We start from the raw sequence: 17,780 nt of genomic DNA on the forward strand, positions 1-17,780 counted from the left end.
ACTAGAGACCCTGGAGTAGAGACTAGAGACCCTGGAGTAGAGACTAGAGACCCTGGAGTAGAGACTAGAGACCCTGGAGTAGAGACTAGAGACCCTGTTGGAGTAGAAACTAGAGACCCTGTATCCAATTAATGCATATGTAGTATTTTTCTATTATTTTCCCATTGCACACAATAGAACAATAACATTTATCATTATTACAGTTTTCATTCTTAAAAACTTTTATTTATAATTTTTTATTTGGAATTAAGATTTTCTTCTTTTTTTAAATATAAATAATAGTAGAGTTGAATGTACGATGCGAAACAGCTTTTTCTTATCAAGTATAACAAAGAAATCTTTGTTTTTGTTTTTGAAAACTGTTGTGGTTTCTCTAGATTGAGTGTAGACAAGTGACTTGCGTAAGTATCAGAATTAATCACTTGTCAAGCTAGAAAAATGATGATTTCTTGAATGATGAATTGATAAGATGTTATGAGGAAGAAAAAAATAACAGTTGCAAGCTGTAACATACTTCCTCTCTCTTTCTATCTTAATCTTTGTATATCTATGTATGACTTATTTGTAGTATATTCTGCAATATAGATCTACTCTTTTGTATATTTATATATTAAGTTGTAATCTTTGTTTGTCTGTTTGTTTGTCCGATCATAACTCAGGAACCCTTGGACCGATTTGCCTCAAGAGAACTCAAGAGACCCTTTGGGAATGTTCTTAGCTTGGTTTTCAGATTCTAAGATGAGTAGATCGACTTTAATAGCGAAAATTCAGTTTCAAGTGCGGGTAAACGGCGGGAGTAACTTTTAGTAACCTAGGCAGCGCTGAGTTCCCAAGCAAGTTTTATATATAATATACTATAATTAATATAATATGATTATATGCATACGAAAATAATTTTTGATCTCCTAATGTTGATAAATGATAAATGTGGTCTACTCTCTTTCAATAACTAAATATCTAAACAAGTCTGATTTTTTTTCAATAACTTGGAATCAGGACACATTTAGTACTAAGTACGTCACTTTTGAAAATATGATTGAACTTGGTGTAATCTGTATAGTATAGCGCTTTAATTAGATCACCACTAAAAGTGTGTTCAGCAAAGAAAATCCCACATGGAGCAAAGACGATTTATCAGTCGTTTCTTAATTCCCACCCTGTACAATTATTTAGAAAAATACAAGACAAAAAGTTCTCAGAAACCGTGTGGAGTGAGTAGTGACCAAACGATGTAAAAAGGTCGAGGTAAAAATATTAAAATGTTCTTTAAATTTGCCCCCCAGGGGCTTAACATTACTAAAAAACGAACGTTTCTAGATTTCCTACTTTTTTTACAGCATATCTAAATTTTTGCAATTTTTTTTAAACCTTATAAATATAATTTGTAACAAAAGCTGTGGTTTTATATGCTCAGCGCTTAAAACTCTCTTTTAATTTTAAACTCTTGTCCCCCCCCCCCCCCAACCTAAAATCTTTTTTAATTGTTTATGTTTCTTTTTACCATTACCAATAAATTTAAAATTCATGAAATAATTACCACCCTTTCTCAACTTGCTGTACAAAAAAATTATGTTATCGAAGCGGGTCAATAATAACTAACATTAAATAATCGTTTTTCGTCAATATTTCAACCATTGTTTTTTTCAAATTTTCAAAGGAATTGCTCCTGCTTTATCGGAAACAGCGTATTTTTGCGTATTTCGAAGCACTGCTCGAAAATGCTAAATATTCGGCAGATTTGGAAATTATATCGAACATTTTTTTATTGAATGACAATCTCGAACAAGATTGACTGCATTAAAGTGAAAATTTAGTAAACAAAAGACTTTTTACAAGTATTCTCTGTGGAGGTTTTCGAGATTTTAGAAAAAAAAAGTTGCAAAAACGCGAAAGTTTTTCTTATTTATTTGTCGTTTAAATTAAATTAAACTCATGCTAAACCAAGAATTTTTGCAAATTCGGAGTTCCCCGAAATTCGTTGGAGTACACTGTTAGAAAAACCCGCTTACAATCAACAGTATTTAGTTCACGCACCAAGCCATGAAGATCCGTTGTAATATATCAACGATAATTCTGCAATATACCGTTATTGTACATTTAACATTGTATCGATTACAAACATCTATCTTATACAGGGTTACCCACAAAGGATGAGCCTGTAAAGACGACCGAAAACTCTATAAATATGACGATTTGAAGCTTGATTTTCGTTTACTGCATTCAATTGAGCATTTTGATTGTAAACTAAATGATGAAGCACAGAAATGTCAGTTTTGTCCTACAAAGAACCCTGAATGTAAGAAACGGACTAAACAAATTCCATATAATCGTTTTAGACTCAAGTTATAACTTTGAAAAGTTTAATGAGCATGAGACACAGCAATTGTGGAGTGAAGTAATACCCATTTCAATAAATTAGTGATTTAATAAGATACTAGTAAAGTAAACCTATTAACTCCGTAAGGACATAAAATACACTTATGTATTTCTATAATGTCGTCTTCCTATTCAATTGTTTTCGGGTTATCACTATAACCTATCCCCGGTTTTAATCCTGAATCAACGTTTAAAATTCTCATGAATCTTTAACTTTGAATCTGAAAAGGAGGATTTGAACTGGCAGCAGGCAATTCAGCGACCACTCTCCAATTTAATAAATTCCATTATATTATAGTTGTTGCTCTAACATTAACACGTCAATGACGCAATCAAAAGGTATGTTCATTCAAAAAATTATAATGTAAAGATAGTTATTTCAGAGGTGTACGCATTTTTAGTACTGCAGTGTACTGTCTCTGGGTGGTAATGTAAACACAAGACAGATTTCACAGCCTGACATGGGAGCCATCTTTCACATAAAAAATCAATAAAATATTCTGGTCATAGAAAACTATTATTTGAATTATCAAAATTTTAAAGATTAAATGCTTTTCTCCTCCTCGTATACTAAACGAACACTGATGCATCTATTCTTGTTTATAATACCGCCCAGAGAGAACTGGTTTCAATATGTACGCAAAGAATACGCAATAGCAATTAACTTTCCTTACCTTATTACCTTGGCATTAACTGTCTATTCTAATGTATCTAGGAAGGTTCCCCATAATGGATCTCAACTTTTTTTAAGGACGTAATTCTTTATAAATCTTAAGATTTAAAGGTTAAACTTGTGTTTTTGCCCAAAATATATCCATTTTTTGTTATGTTTAATAATATTGCAATGAAAAAGATCAGTGTACTGCTGTAGGGAATCATGAACTGCAGAAAATGGATTAATGAAATCGTTTATGAAGTATATAAAACTCGGCACAGTGTTTCAAATATTTCAAGAACTACTCAACCAAATCTAGAATTTATTGAACTAATTGCATAAAATAAGTAGCTTATTAAATGTTAGAGAGTGCCTGAATACACAGTGTCACACATGATCATTTACCACAATTAACATTATTGCAAGGGAGGAACTAGGGGGGGGGGTCNAAAATATTTATTTGGTTTGGTTGGGAACAATGCAGTTTATTAAATGTTAAAGATAAACGTTACATGTTAACCTACTATTGTTATGATAAGAGGAAGGGAGGGCGGAAACATTTATTAAATAACAATTTCAATTTTTACGAATAATATTCTCAATTGTCTTTATGAAAAGTTGGCATTAAAGGGACTGTAATTAAAATATCTTTATTGACTTTCCATTTAATTATAGAGAAGTATAACAGTTAATTTATAGCAAACGATCCTAACGGTTTCAAAATATTGGAATACTTAGTGTTTGCACTGAACAATAATAATTGTAATTTGTATTTGTTTTGTTATTTAATTTCCATGTATTAAATTAATGTCAACATTTCTAGAGGAACCATTTCTATCTACAAATAAAGTAAATGCCATGAGCCCAAAGGCGCAGCAGGGTTAGTGTGTAGGGGGGGTTGTTGTTTTTGTTTCTTCCAATATCTATAATTGCATTAACATTTTCACCATGTTGCCTTGACTTGAAAATTCCCCGTTTTTCAAATTTTGAAGGGAGCCTACTGTTCAAATTTTAAAGGGAGCCTACTGTTCAAATGTTGAAGGGAGCCTACTGTTCAAATTTTAAAGGGAGCCNTTGAATCTTGAATCTTGAATCTTGAATCTTGAATTATAAAACTTGTTTACTCCCTTTTTCTTAAAGTCGCCTCTAGGCCATATTTTCATGACGCTTGCACTCAGAAATGTGGTTAAACTTTAGTGCGTCAGAGCTTAGAGTCTGAGTACGCAGACCGGATTTAGAATACACGGATATAACAATACAGAAATATTTGAGCATTAAAACATAAAATAGATCAAGATCTTTTAAATTTCAATATTTTCAGCATAATACAGGGGATATTCCATAATTACAATGCACTATTCCCCTCCCAATCAATACAGGGAATATTCCCCTCCTTTCAATACAGGGGACAGAGGGAATATTCTCCTCCCTTCTATACAGGGAATATTCCCCTCCATTTTATAGAGGGAATATTCCCCTCCATTCTATAGAGGGGAATATTCCCCTTCATTCTATACAGGGAATATTCCCCTCCATTCTATAGAGGGAATATTCCCCTCCCTTCAATACAAGGAATATTCCCCTCCCTTCAATACAAGGAATATTCTCCTCCCTTCAATACAAGGAATATTCCCCTCCTTTCAATACAGGGAATATTCCCCTCCCTTCAATACAGGGAATATTCCACTCCATTCTGTACAGGGAATATTTCCCTCCATTCTATACAGGGAATATTCCCCTCCATTCTATACAGGGAATATTCCCCTCCCTTCAATACAGGGAATATTTCCCTCCCTTCCCTCCCTTCAATACAGAGAATATTCCCCTCCCTTCAATAAAGAGAATATTCCCCTCCCTTCAATACAGGGAATATTCCCCTCCATTCTATAGAGGGAATATTCCCCTCCCTTCAATACAAGGAATATTCCCCTCCCTTCAATACAAAAAAACCCCATGCTTGGTCCAGTTGGATTCAAATAAAAATTATGATTAAAATATATTTTATGTTGAAGAAAAATCCTAACAATGAAACCATAAAACTGTGGAATCGAAAGACGACTTAAGTTATGACTTTTAATAGTTGAAAGAAATTGAAACCCAGCAATTGTTGCAGTAGACATATAACCACTTTACTAAAATTAGTTGGTTTTTAACCAATATAGTTATTTCTATTCCCTGGAAAATTTTATGCTTTATATCAACATCAAATAATACTTATAAAATTGTCTAAATATCGTCTTTCTATTCCACTGTTTTTAGATTTCATTGTAATTGAGTTGAATTGAGTTAATTGAGTTTTTTTTCAAATGTTTTTTTTTAAATTTTTTTTTTTAAATGTTTTTACCGGCTGCTTGCGTGAATGTGGGAGGGGGTGGAAGTAAATAAATATTTAAAGAATGGCAATTTTATATTTATTTATGAATAGACCATTGGGGCCATTTCCCAGCTATACAGAGCTTTGAACAACATTCATTGTGTTGGTCACATAACAGTAATAATAATTTTATTCTCAAATTGTTCAGAGATAAATCAGAAGTAAAAACGGTTTATTCTTTATAGTTATATCAATTACTAGCTAAAGAACCCGGCGTTGCCCGTGGAAAAACAAAATAACTCAGCCCAATCAGTCCAGCCTTTTGGCTACATCTAGCTACATATACTAATACTCTTAGGCTGTACTTGTAATCGTCTACTGTAATTGTACATGACAGTACTTGTACACAAATACTTGTTTACTGTACTTGTACATGACAACTTGTCTACTGTACTTGTACAAGAATAATCGTCTACCGTATTTGTACATGAGTACTTTTCTACTGTACTTGTACATGAATACTCGTCTACTGTACTTGTACATGAATATTCGTCTACTGTACTTATACATGAGTACTTTTCTTCTGTACTTGTACATAAATACTCGTCTACTGTACTTGTACATGAATACTGTCTCCTTTACTTTTACATGAATATTCGTCTACTGTACTTGTACATGAATACTCGTCTCCTGTACGTGTACTGGAATACTCGTCTTCTATACTTGTACATGAAAAACATGTCTCCAACTCCAATACTTGTACATTACAACTCTTCTAATGTACTTGTACATGAAAAACATGTCTCCTATACTTGTACATGCGACAACTCGTCTACTGTACTTGTACATAGAAAACTTGCTCCAAAATGTGACTCAGTTTCAATTTAAATTTGACCTTGAGATTATGAAGGAGCGCCAGGGCTAGATACTCCTAATAAAAACTAAAAGAAATTTCCCAAAAATGGAAATATAAACAATAATAAGAACTTTTTAAAAATAAGCATTTTTTAGATGTGAACATATTCTGACCCGGAGTCTGACCATGAATATTACCGGTCTAAAAATAAATTTAGATCAAGCAGATAGATATAGATATGAAACCAGATAGAACTAGATACAGTGAGACCCATAAGAATGTGGAATATAATTACAAATGGTTATGCATTGGTATAAAGAAAATCAATTTTGATGATAAACTAATAAAGAGAAATGGTTCTCTGTACACTGCTCAATAGCTGTGTTTCATATCCATTGGGCTAGTTAAAACTTAAACTTGAGTCTAACAGTCGTAGCTACTTATTCTATAGTTGAATGAGTCTTAATGTAGATAGATAGATGGACAGAACCCGATAGATATATATTTACATATACAAGCCAAACTGTCTGATTAGTTAAATGGATAGATAGATGTACAGAACCCTAGAGATATATATATATATACAAGTCAAGCTGTCTGATTAGTTAAATATATAGATAGATGGACAGAACCCTATAGATATATATTTATATATACAAGCCAAACTGTTTGATTAGTTAAATAGATAGATAGATGGACAGAACCCTACAGATATATACATACAAGCCAAACTGTCTGATTAGTTATAGATAGAAAGATGGACAGAACCCTATAGATATATATTTATTTATGCAAGTCAAGCTGTCTGATTAGTTAAATAAATAGATAAATGCAGATAACAGAACAAAAAACACGAGATGTTTATAAACTGAAGAATATGAAAATCTAAATATGTGATAAGAAAGTAGATACAGGGTGTCCCAAAAAACATAGGAATTCAGTGAAGAATTTGATATCGTCTTTGTTATGAATTAGCATTGTAATACCTAATTTCAAAAGTCATAATATTATTATGTCTGCTAGAGTTTATTTTATGAAAATGGTAAATGGCTTTAAAGATGTGTCTATAATGTCTTCACTGTTTATCTTGCGGAGACATTATAGACACATCTTTAAAGCCATTTACCATTTTCATAAAATAATCTCTAGCAGACATAATAATATGATAAATAGATAGACAGGCAGATAGATAGATAAATAGATTGATAATAGACAGACAAATGGATAAAAATAAAGAATTAATAAAATATTTTATTGAGAGATCAACGTTGCATAAAACAACAGCTGAAGCCTTTAAATTGTAAAATGTCTCTTACTTTCGTCGTAACACAAGGTTTTATCTAGTCTCGGTCCTGTTTTTGCCAACCTACAGCTATGGTCCTATTTTTGGACACCCTGTTGCCAAATTTTGGTCATATTTTCTTGATACCCGGCTCACGAACAGCCGTAGTACATTTGAATTTCCGAGCCGCGTCAACTTACTGGTCCCAGTTTGTACTGTATCGCCCGGACATTGGCTAAATAAAGCAGGCACTCAATAGTACTAGCCGGTGAAACAATGTTGACGCGGTCAGACTTTATGTTGAATTTACTTTTACTGAAGGGTCAGAGGTGTGTGGGCTGCCCTAGTTCAGGACCTGTTTTCCTGAAGCCCTGTTGACATAGTTCCCCTCTTATTTTCTTGACACCCTACTGCCTATAGTTCCGGTCCTGTTTTCGTGACACCCAGTAGCCCTAGTTCCGATCATGTTTTCGTGACACCTAATAGCCCTAGTTCTGATCCTCTTTTCGTGACACCCTGTAACCCTAGTTCAGGTCCTGTTTTCTTGACAACTAGTAGCCCTAGTTCAGGTTCTGTTTTCTTTACACCCTGAAGCCATACTTCAAGTCCTGTTTTCTTGACACCCTGTAGCCCTAGTTCAGGTCCTGTTTTCTTGACACCCTGTAGCCCTAGTTCCGGTCCTGTTGAAGTGTGTGTGTGTGTAAGGAGAGTATATTATTTATTAGGAAATGTCAATGCTATCCCCCGGCCCTGTCTTCAAGGTATTCAAGCAATTAGATAGATTTTAGAGATAATACTTCACATTCAGGAATTTAACGACATCTCGCACATTTTGTGTAAAATTAATTATCATCAGATTTGGTTTTAACCTAATTCAAATATTTCAAGACTTGTTGTCAACCGGAAACTTGGCCCAATTTACGTTCTTTTTTTCTGATCTTAAAACAAAATTTGATTTATTTTGACTTTTCTTATGAAACTATAACGTTAGGAGATAAAGAATTACACTAAACTTAAACAAAATCTCTAGAAATCCCTTCCAATAATCTTCAAACTAAATTTTGCTAGCTTATTTTTCATTCCTAAATCTTAAATTTAAATAAAGTTCTGTTTTACGCCCCTAGAGAATTTTATTTAGCTTTTGAGAAATGAACTTTCCTACGGGATTTGTGCAATGTGCAGTGTAATATCTGAATGAGTAGTTTTAAATCTAATTGAATCATTTAGGATCTGAGTGGATTAATGCAACTATACACTCTTTGGTATGAGTCGTTTTTGACAATATTGTCCTTATACACAGATATAGGGCAGGGCAGTGGGAAAGTTCTAACTTTTTAAAGGCGTTTCGTTAACGGTTAGTTCCAACTGTTTTAAAAATAAAATCTCAGGTAACCGTTAGTTTTAGAGGGTACGAATGAAACTAACTTTGTTTCATTGACGGTATTTTCCGTTCTTTTAAAAGTTACTGTTAGTTAACGATCTCAAATTTATCAACGGCTTTAACGGAAAATGTTCAATAATCTTTAAGGGCTCTAGCCATTATTGGTACAGTTATTAAAAAATTAACGGTGTTAACAGCGCAAAGCAGGAAAAAATGTCATTGAAGGTTTATTAAATCGTTAATGGTTCTGAACAAAGAAGATGACATTAAAAACATTAAAACACGTAAAAAAACTTTTTATTACATCTGTCTTGCAATTTTCTATCATAAAAAAAACGAAATTCATTGTTTACAAAAAATTAGTTTTGTTTTTGTATTTAACCTTTAATTTTTTTTTCATAAACTGCTAATTCATTTCGTTAACGGAACTTTGCCCAGCACTAAATAGATAGAAGTAAAATTCGTAGCAGTTGATATCAAATTCAGTTAATTCGACGTCAACCTGTAACCTTTAATTTTTCGCTAACACTCCCTTTAAGTAACCCTTCATGTAAAAATGCCAACGTCAGATTCACAACAGTACCTTGAAACCTTTATCTGATCATAGAAATCCTATGTGTGCATTTTCCTGCAGTTGACTTTTGTATAGAAAGCACAATTGAAAATAATCAGTTTTCCAAATTATGATCATAAATCTAATTCATCTATTTATCTATTTGATTGAGAAGTATTTCACATGTAAAAACTATGTAAGCCATCAGTAGATGTGTGTCTTTCTATGACACTATATAAGCAAGTTCTTTCCGATCATAACTCGGGAACCCCTCGACCAATTTGTCTAAAATTTTATTTGGGGAACTTGGGAGAACCACGGGAATGTTCTGAAGTTTTGTGATTCTAAGTTGAGTGTGTTGACTTTAATGGCGAAAATTTAGTTTCCCGTTAAAATCGTTCAAGTGCGGGTAAAAGTTTCAGTAACCTGGGTTCCCAAGCTAGTTTTTGATAATACAAAGCTTATAAGCTAGTACCATTGTGAATCGGGAATTGCAATCTTTGCATGGAGAGTCATTTAAGATTAAGCTTACAGTCCCTTTATGTTTTTTGAACACCCTGTCTGAACATTTAAACACATAATGCCTCTGTATTTATCTGTTTAACTGCAATCCATGAGAATGTTGACAGTTATAAATGCAACATTTAGACCATTTAGCTTAGACCACTACTCTAAATCCTAGATCAGTGAGGGAGGGAAGTAGGGTTTGAAGCGAACAAAACATTTCGCGAAAAAAATGCGAAAAGTTTCGTTCGCATTTCGCAAAAAAATCCGTGAAAAAAATTTTCGCGAAAATTTCGAATTTCACGAAAACCATAGGTGTTGAAGCTGTATTTTGCCTTTTCCGATGAATTGTCGTAAAAAAATTGCAATTAAATTTCGCATTTTTCGCGAAACAGATTAAAGCGAATTCGAGCGAACGAAACGCGAAATGTTCACGAAACGATTTTTCCTTTTCGCTGCAAACCCTAGAGGGAAGGGAAACCATGCAATCGGATGGGTACTACATGTGCCTCTTAATTTTGAAATGATATGCAGAATTATGTGGAAAGCACACATTTTTGAGGATCAATATACTGAAGTCATCAAGCTGAATTTGTTTTGTACTGTCTACTGTCTATACGTGGGAGTGTTTAAATCGAACCCTCTAAATTATTAAGATATCAAGATTATACTTGGCGCGGAAAGATGGAACAAAAGATAATTCCAAAACAGGACAGAACACATTATTTTACAGATTTGAGGAAACATGTGAAGATTAGGAAGCAGCCCATTTAATCATTACGGAAAATACTTGACAGTAGCCTTTTTAGGGGTTCTTAACTTAATTTAGAATAACCTTCATTCAAACGAGGGAGGAAACCACCGGACGCCTTGAGCCTCCGAGATTTGCTAGGCATGTAGTAAATGCCTATCAAAGATCAGAAGTATTAATAAATTATTATAAATAGGGACTAATTATGACTAGTTAAGTGGTTTATAAAACTTGAAAAAAGTTTTACGCAAGAAGGAAAACATTTACAGAAAAAAATCTGAAAGTAATTTTATTTTATATTTTACTAGCCGAAGTGCCCGGCGTTGTCCGTGGGGGAAAAAATTCTGAAAAAAATTACCGAATTTTGTTTAGCCTATAACACCCCCCGGCAACCCATGAGCGTCCACAAAAAGTTTCAGCCCGATCGGTCCAGCCGTCTGGCCGGATATACGCATGTCTTGTTTTTATTATAAAGATAATCTTTTATTTAAGCAATACCTTATAGAGGACGTGGGTCAGACTCTAATAAAAACGCATAAATAACTTCCAGTATATATATATTTCTTATAACTTATTACTAGAGGGTTCAGAACATGAGTCTATTTCAACATCACACGTGTTAGACTGAAGAGATGATATCAGTACTTATGCCCCGTATCCGTTCTATCTCATTCTGTTGAATCTTGTGGAACTAGTTTAACGCGGCCAGGCATCGTCTTCCACAACCTTTTAATAAACTTTTTATCAGTTCAAGATAATCAAAGCTTTGAAAATTGAAAAATAATCTTAATCAAAAAAATCCAAAAAATAAAGGTATTAAATCAAAGATTATAACAAAATAAACTTAGTTACCTAAGAAATGTTTTACTGTAAAACACAAACCTGATACACCACTTTATGAGTAATATAAGATACAAATCATTTTTTCAATTCTACTTAAGATTAATATTTTGTGTGTTGAATTCTTAAACTGTTTTACACTGACACAAAGTCTAATGATTATTCAATTGCTGACTCATTATACTAAATCCATCTTAAAATCACTCATTCACCAACTTTGTGATATTTCAAGATGCAATACTCAGTCAAATTTGTCAAAAATTTCAGTGTAAAACAGTTAAAGAATTCAACACACAAAATATTAATCTTAAGCAGAATTGAAGCAATGGTTTGAGTTGTGCTTTTTTGCGTGACGCGGCTGGATTTTTTAAAATCACACTTTAAAGGCCCTAAATATACCATTTAAAAATGTAGTTTTGCCCGGAGGAGTCAAATGTGGTGGTACGGAAGGGGAAATAGTGGTGGCTCATGGCTGCCGGAAGAGAAAAAAGCTAATATGTGGCACGGAAGGGGAAATAGTGGTGGCCCATGGCCGCCTGCCTTACCCCGCTCGTCTTAATAGTCTACTTTAAAATACCGGGCTTCATCTTTGTTAAAAACTTGGCCTTCGTATAGGTTTTGTACCTTTGTCCTTTAGAGAAAGACAAAAAAATAAAGTTATCAGCCAGCAACAATCTTAACTCAATATCAAGGAGTCGACAGAATTCATTTTAAGGAACAGAGGAATTCTAAAAGGTTATGACACAAGCAAAAATGTAACGGATCAATCAAAAGAAACTTAAGTCCGAATGCTGCCTGTTCTTAGATGAGGAACCCATGACAGTACAAACTATATCAGACAGAAGATACAAAAATAAAAAATTACACAATGAACACAATCATCCGATTTTGAAATCTATATTTTCACAAATACAGTCTTCTTTCAGAGTCGAAGAAAAGTGAACAGATTTATGTTTATTTGAAAAATTTCAAACGTCAAAACAAAATGTATTTTATCGTGCATTTTTTACCACAGAGAAAAATTGACAAAAAACATTGAGATGGAATTTACATCGGTTGGATTCTGATCTTGTGGCTTTCAGGGGATGATTAGGGATTATTGGGACCGATCCCTAACCCTATCACGATCCCGTCGTTCTTCACGACCCTTGTCTCCGCGTTCGCGACCGCGATCCTCGCGATCTCGATCTGAGCGAGCACCACGATCCATACGATCTCCACCGCGATCAAGACGATCACGCATATCATGTTCGTCGCGACGGCTGCCAAAACTTCTCCTATAAGAGTTGAAAATAAAAATGAAATTAATATTAAATAAAAATTATTAAAATTAAAAGTTTTAAACCAAGATACTTGGAAGTTTTATTTTGTATACATCTTTTTGTGTGATATCTATTTAAGCACACCAATTTTGTAAGGCGGAAAAAGATGTCACATTCTAGAATGAAAATATTTGAAGACAAATGACGTAAACTAATTTGTCTTAACTTTTATCCACTTGTTTATTATGGTTAATTTATAACATCTTAACCCCCTATTCACCTCCCCCCCCCCCCCNCCCATCCAATGGGACCTTCTCGTTAGAGATCATTAGAAAGTCAAACACTGAATTCTTTGCCTTTACTGGGTTCCTAGCTTTCGTTTGAAATGTACAAAGGTTAAAACATTCAATTTGGAGGTTATTAGAGGTTGTTACAGGTCATCACTGGATTCGTTGCAGCGACAGTATTGCCTGGGTCCTAAGCTTTCGTTTGAAATTCAAAAACCATTTTCCATTTGTCGAAGTCATTAGAGGTCATAAGTGTCCAATTTTATCTTATTTTTGAAAAATACAACACAAATTAGGCGTGCCGCCAAAAAAGTGGAAGATTTTATCCAAAAATGAAGACAGGGACCCCCCCGGGCCCCCCTCATCAAATAGTACATCTTCACCATCCAATTTTGATTTATTAAAAAAAATGCCTTACCTCTCTCCGAACCCTCCTCGTCTCCCGTAGTCCATCCTAAAAAAAAATATAAGTTACCTCTCAGATTTTCTACTTAACATTTCACTTAGACTTTTTTATATAAAATTGTTACTTACATAATTAGAATTGTTACCCTACCTGTCGGTACGGCGGTTGGGCGGTGATATCGCTACATCTAGAAAATCGCCGATTGAGAATTTAGAATCGCCAAGTGTCTTTGAATCATCGTTTCCCTAAAAAATCAATTGGATAAATTTGATTATAATTTATAAAAAAAACTGATTATCAATCAATCCCTTTCCTACTTTAACAATGGAAATAATTTTTTTTAAATATCTCCTTTTAGTTTTTTCATTTTTTTTATTTTTTTGTTTTTCGCACCTTGTTTCCTGCACTTGTCTGACCGATATCTCTGGATAGGTAGTTTCCCATTCTTAGATCAGGGTACACCAGAGCAAACTCAAACAAAGTCCCTTTCCTGGATTGACGGAAAAATAGATAGATAGATTGTTACGTAGATAGATGGTTTAGATAGGTAGATAGATGAGAGAGAGAGAGGTAGAGAGAGAAAAAAGAATACTACTTTTTCTATCTCTCTCAGTACTCCCTGACCTTAATATATCCTATCTACTGACCGCTATATATCCTACCCCCTGACCTCCATATATCCTACCTTCTGACCTCTATATATCCTACCCCCTGACCTCTATAGATCCTACCCCCTGACCTCTATATATCCTATCCCCTGAGCTCTATATATCCTACCCCCTGACCTCTATATATCCTACCTTCTGACCTCTATATATCCTATCCCCTGACCTCTATATATCCTACCCCCTGACTTCTATATATCCTACCTCCTGACCTCTGTATATACTACTTCCTGACCTCAATATATCCTATCTCCTGGCATCTACAGTCTATATATCCTACCTCCTGGCCTCTGGATTGACCTCCTGACCTCTATATATCATACCCCCTGGCCTCTATATATCCTACCTCCTGGCCTCTGGATTGACCTCCTGACCTCTATATATCATACCCCCTGGCCTCTATATATCCTACCTCCTGGCCTCTGGATTGACCTCCTTGATGAGTCCGGTTAACTCCTTGAGGGAAGCATCTAGCCAAGTATAGATTTGAACCTCGTTCTCAGGAGTGTTTCCTAGCGATACGGTCAATCAATCAAACTCATCGATTTTTATCAAATAAATCAATAAACTAACCAATTGCTCAAAAAAAAAGATTTACTAATATGGTAAGTTTAGAAGAACTAATATTTGTCAGTCTTTTTTTGCTGTTTTTATGCCTTTCTCGAAAAATCATATTTTTTCTCCGACAAGTGATACAAGTTTGCAAAGAGTGCAAAAATTATTTGCAAGTATTTTTTTTTGTTGAATTGAGAAAATAAATGATTTTTAGGAAAAATTAACTTAATTTTTCGGTAAAAATATTTTTAAAAAGTTACAACTTTTATTTCGATTACTATTTTTTTATTTTTCTTTGGATTTATCAAGATTCTGAAAAATATAAACCCCTGTCTGTCTTTCTAAACTTCCAGCTGTTATTAACCAAAGAAAGTTATTGTTCTGATTTGAATAAAAATTTCAAATTTCAGTGTACACAAGAAGACTTTAGGCTAGTCAGTAGTCATCTTAGTGTAAAGAAATAGTGGTGAACCATTAGGATAAACTGAAATACCTTTTCTTTCCTTTTTTAAATAAATTGCACATTTAAGAAACCTGGTTGAATTAGAAAATAATAGCTTTTCAGAATTTTCCATTTCCTTCAACATCAAATCCTGAAACAAAAAGAAATTAGAAAATTTCAAGAAAATTCACGAACGAAAACAAAAAATCTACTTAATCTTAAATCTCTTTAATTGGTACTTAGTATTGCAGAGGACGTTAGTTTCAAAACTAACACTTAGCCCATTTCTAACGCTAGTGTTATAGAAATGGGCACAAATTGAATAACTGGGTTTTTAGGATCCCGGCCCATATCCAGAATAAAAACTATAACCAACATTATATCAAGCATGACCTGGACAACAATTCCCAATTTTAAACAATTTTCTAAATCAAAATTATAAATGAGTCATTTTTATATTATAACCCTTGACGTATTCAAGACAATGTCAGGTTTTCCATTTTCGAACATAGCCTGAATTTGAATTATTTTCGCGTTTTCGAGACAAACCCCACTTTATTAATATTTTGATTTCTCAATGCCTTAATGTTTTTTTCAATTATAAAAGAACAATACGTTTATATTTTCTATTTTGTTTAAATTTTACCTTATTAAAAAATCTTGTTTTGTGGCGTAAATGCGAAAATGCTTGAAAATTGACATTGAAATGAATTCGAGTAATTGTCTCAAAACCAAAGTATGTTTCAAAAACGCGACATGAGCTGAAATGCGGTAATTGTTTCAAAATGAAAACAAGCATCATCAAAAACTAATTCTGATACCTTATTATTAGTTGACATTTCTTGTTTCAATATATAGTTTTAGTCATTTTTAATAAATGTATGGTGTAGTTGTGTTCAACGCTTGAAAAAGATAACTTTACAGATTTGGCATATTTCTACCACTCAGTGTTAGAAATATGCCAAGTGTTAGTTTAGGAACATATTATCCCTTGCATTGGAAAGGAAATATCTCAGGTTTAAGAATAGGGTTTACAGGACAGAGCTTGATTTAAAAGAAAACGGGGTAGTAAAATATATAAATAAATGACAGAATAACATTCTTCTTAAAGATTTAAGAAAAAAAGTTTTCAACGAAAGATTTATGTATCCCCGATATGTAAAATCTCACCTTACTGAACCTGACCCCACCGAGAGCAATATTGACCCCTATCCCTCCCCTAGCACTGCAGTCAGTTAGTGTTCAGTGTTCAAGGATTTTCTTTTTATTTCATCACATTCAATACTCTATACCTTACCTAAACAATTATTAAAAATGATAAAAAATAAAACAATGAATTTTTATTTTAAAAATTGACAACACATTTCGACATAAATATTTTCATAGGCCACCGCTCTAAATTAAATTGATTACAATCCTTTTTTAGATATTCAATTACCAGATAGAAGTGTTTTTGTTTTAACCAACTTTTATTTACTGAAAATTAATATGACTATAATAGAGACTCTCAATATATGTGATATGTACCTTAATCTTATTTACAATTTTTTTTTCGTTGGGTTTCATTTAAAATGATTGGTATTTTTGGTCAGATGACTAATAGTCAGCCTTCAGGTAGATTAATATAGATTTTAATTTTAATTTTTTCTTAATATCGGTTTTTTAGGGAGGTGCACATCAAATCAGTAGAGTCGGATTCTGATCCAAATAGAATAATATAGTAAGTCCGATTCACGACGGTACAGGGGCATATATTTTCTGAGTAACAGGGGTGAGTTTTAATGAAAAATGGAACATTAAAAGGCAAGTTTTTTTTATTCTTTTAGATACTTTTTACCCCCAAAAATATTATATATTTTCCATAATTCAGCGAAATACTCCCTAAATTTTGTTTCCGCTCCGCGCAACCATATGAAAGTTATGGGGAAAATTAATGATTTTTTTAGGAAAATATACACCCCTGCGACGGTACCCTAAAAAGCGTAGTTTGAACAAGAATACAATCTAAACATTATTTTCTCTAAAATAATTATTTTCAATTGTGGGTTTTTTACTGGATATACGGATTTCTGCTTCAAAAACAATATTGGAAATTGTCATAATTCCACATTAGATATAGATTTGAAGGACAACGCTGTGAATAAGGGATGTCACTACTTAATGAAGGGTCAGTTAAAGTTAATACGACACTCCTCTTAACATAATAGCCCATGTAAAAAATGTAAAGTTAAATGCTAGTTTTGACCTCTTGAATATTCTTGAATCTTATTGTGTCTGTGAGAGGAACAGAACACACGGAGAAGGAAGGGAGCTGTCTCCTCTCTGTTAATCATTTTCCCTAAATCCTAAACAGTATTGTTTGTAAACATTTAGTGTACTGCACGGAGAAGGAAGCGAGCTGTTTCTTCCCTGTTAATCACTTTCCCTAAATCCTAAACAGTATTGTTTGTTAACATTTAGTGTACTGCACGGGGAAGGAAGCGAGCTGTTTCTTCCCTGTTAATCATTTTCCCTAAATCCTAAACAGTATTGTTTGTAAACATATAGTGTACTGCACGGAGAATGAAGGGAGCCGTCTCTTCCCTGTTAATCACTTTCCCTAAACCCTTAACAGTAATGTTTGTAAACATTTAGTGTACTGCACGGAGAAG

General features: G+C 33.5%; 1 protein-coding gene across 2 annotated transcripts; it reads right to left on the reverse strand.

Annotated features, from left to right (window-relative positions):
- Positions 1-12,393: 12,393 nt before the first annotated feature.
- LOC111706526 (probable histone deacetylase complex subunit SAP18) lies at positions 12,394-17,462 on the reverse strand. 2 transcript variants are annotated; one of them, XM_023479422.1, is made up of 8 exons: positions 17,375-17,462; positions 16,300-16,426; positions 15,222-15,280; positions 14,545-14,644; positions 13,861-13,957; positions 13,618-13,712; positions 13,480-13,515; positions 12,448-12,789 (listed from the first exon to the last, which is right to left on the reverse strand). In XM_023479422.1, the coding sequence occupies exons 5-8, from the start codon at positions 13,909-13,911 to the stop codon at positions 12,609-12,611; spliced, it is 363 nt and encodes a 120-aa protein (XP_023335190.1). In that variant the 5' UTR covers positions 13,912-13,957; positions 14,545-14,644; positions 15,222-15,280; positions 16,300-16,426; positions 17,375-17,462; the 3' UTR covers positions 12,448-12,608. The 2 variants fall into 2 exon arrangements, with proteins under 2 accessions (XP_023335189.1, XP_023335190.1); XM_023479421.1 differs by lacking the exons at positions 14,545-14,644; positions 15,222-15,280; positions 16,300-16,426; positions 17,375-17,462 and adding an exon at positions 14,413-14,468 and having other exon boundaries at positions 12,394-12,789.
- Positions 17,463-17,780: the final 318 nt, after the last annotated feature.

The sequence above is a fragment of the Eurytemora carolleeae genome, unplaced genomic scaffold, assembly GCF_000591075.1.
Source record: "Eurytemora carolleeae unplaced genomic scaffold, Eaff_2.0 scaffold729, whole genome shotgun sequence".
NCBI lineage: Eukaryota > Metazoa > Arthropoda > Copepoda > Calanoida > Temoridae > Eurytemora > Eurytemora carolleeae.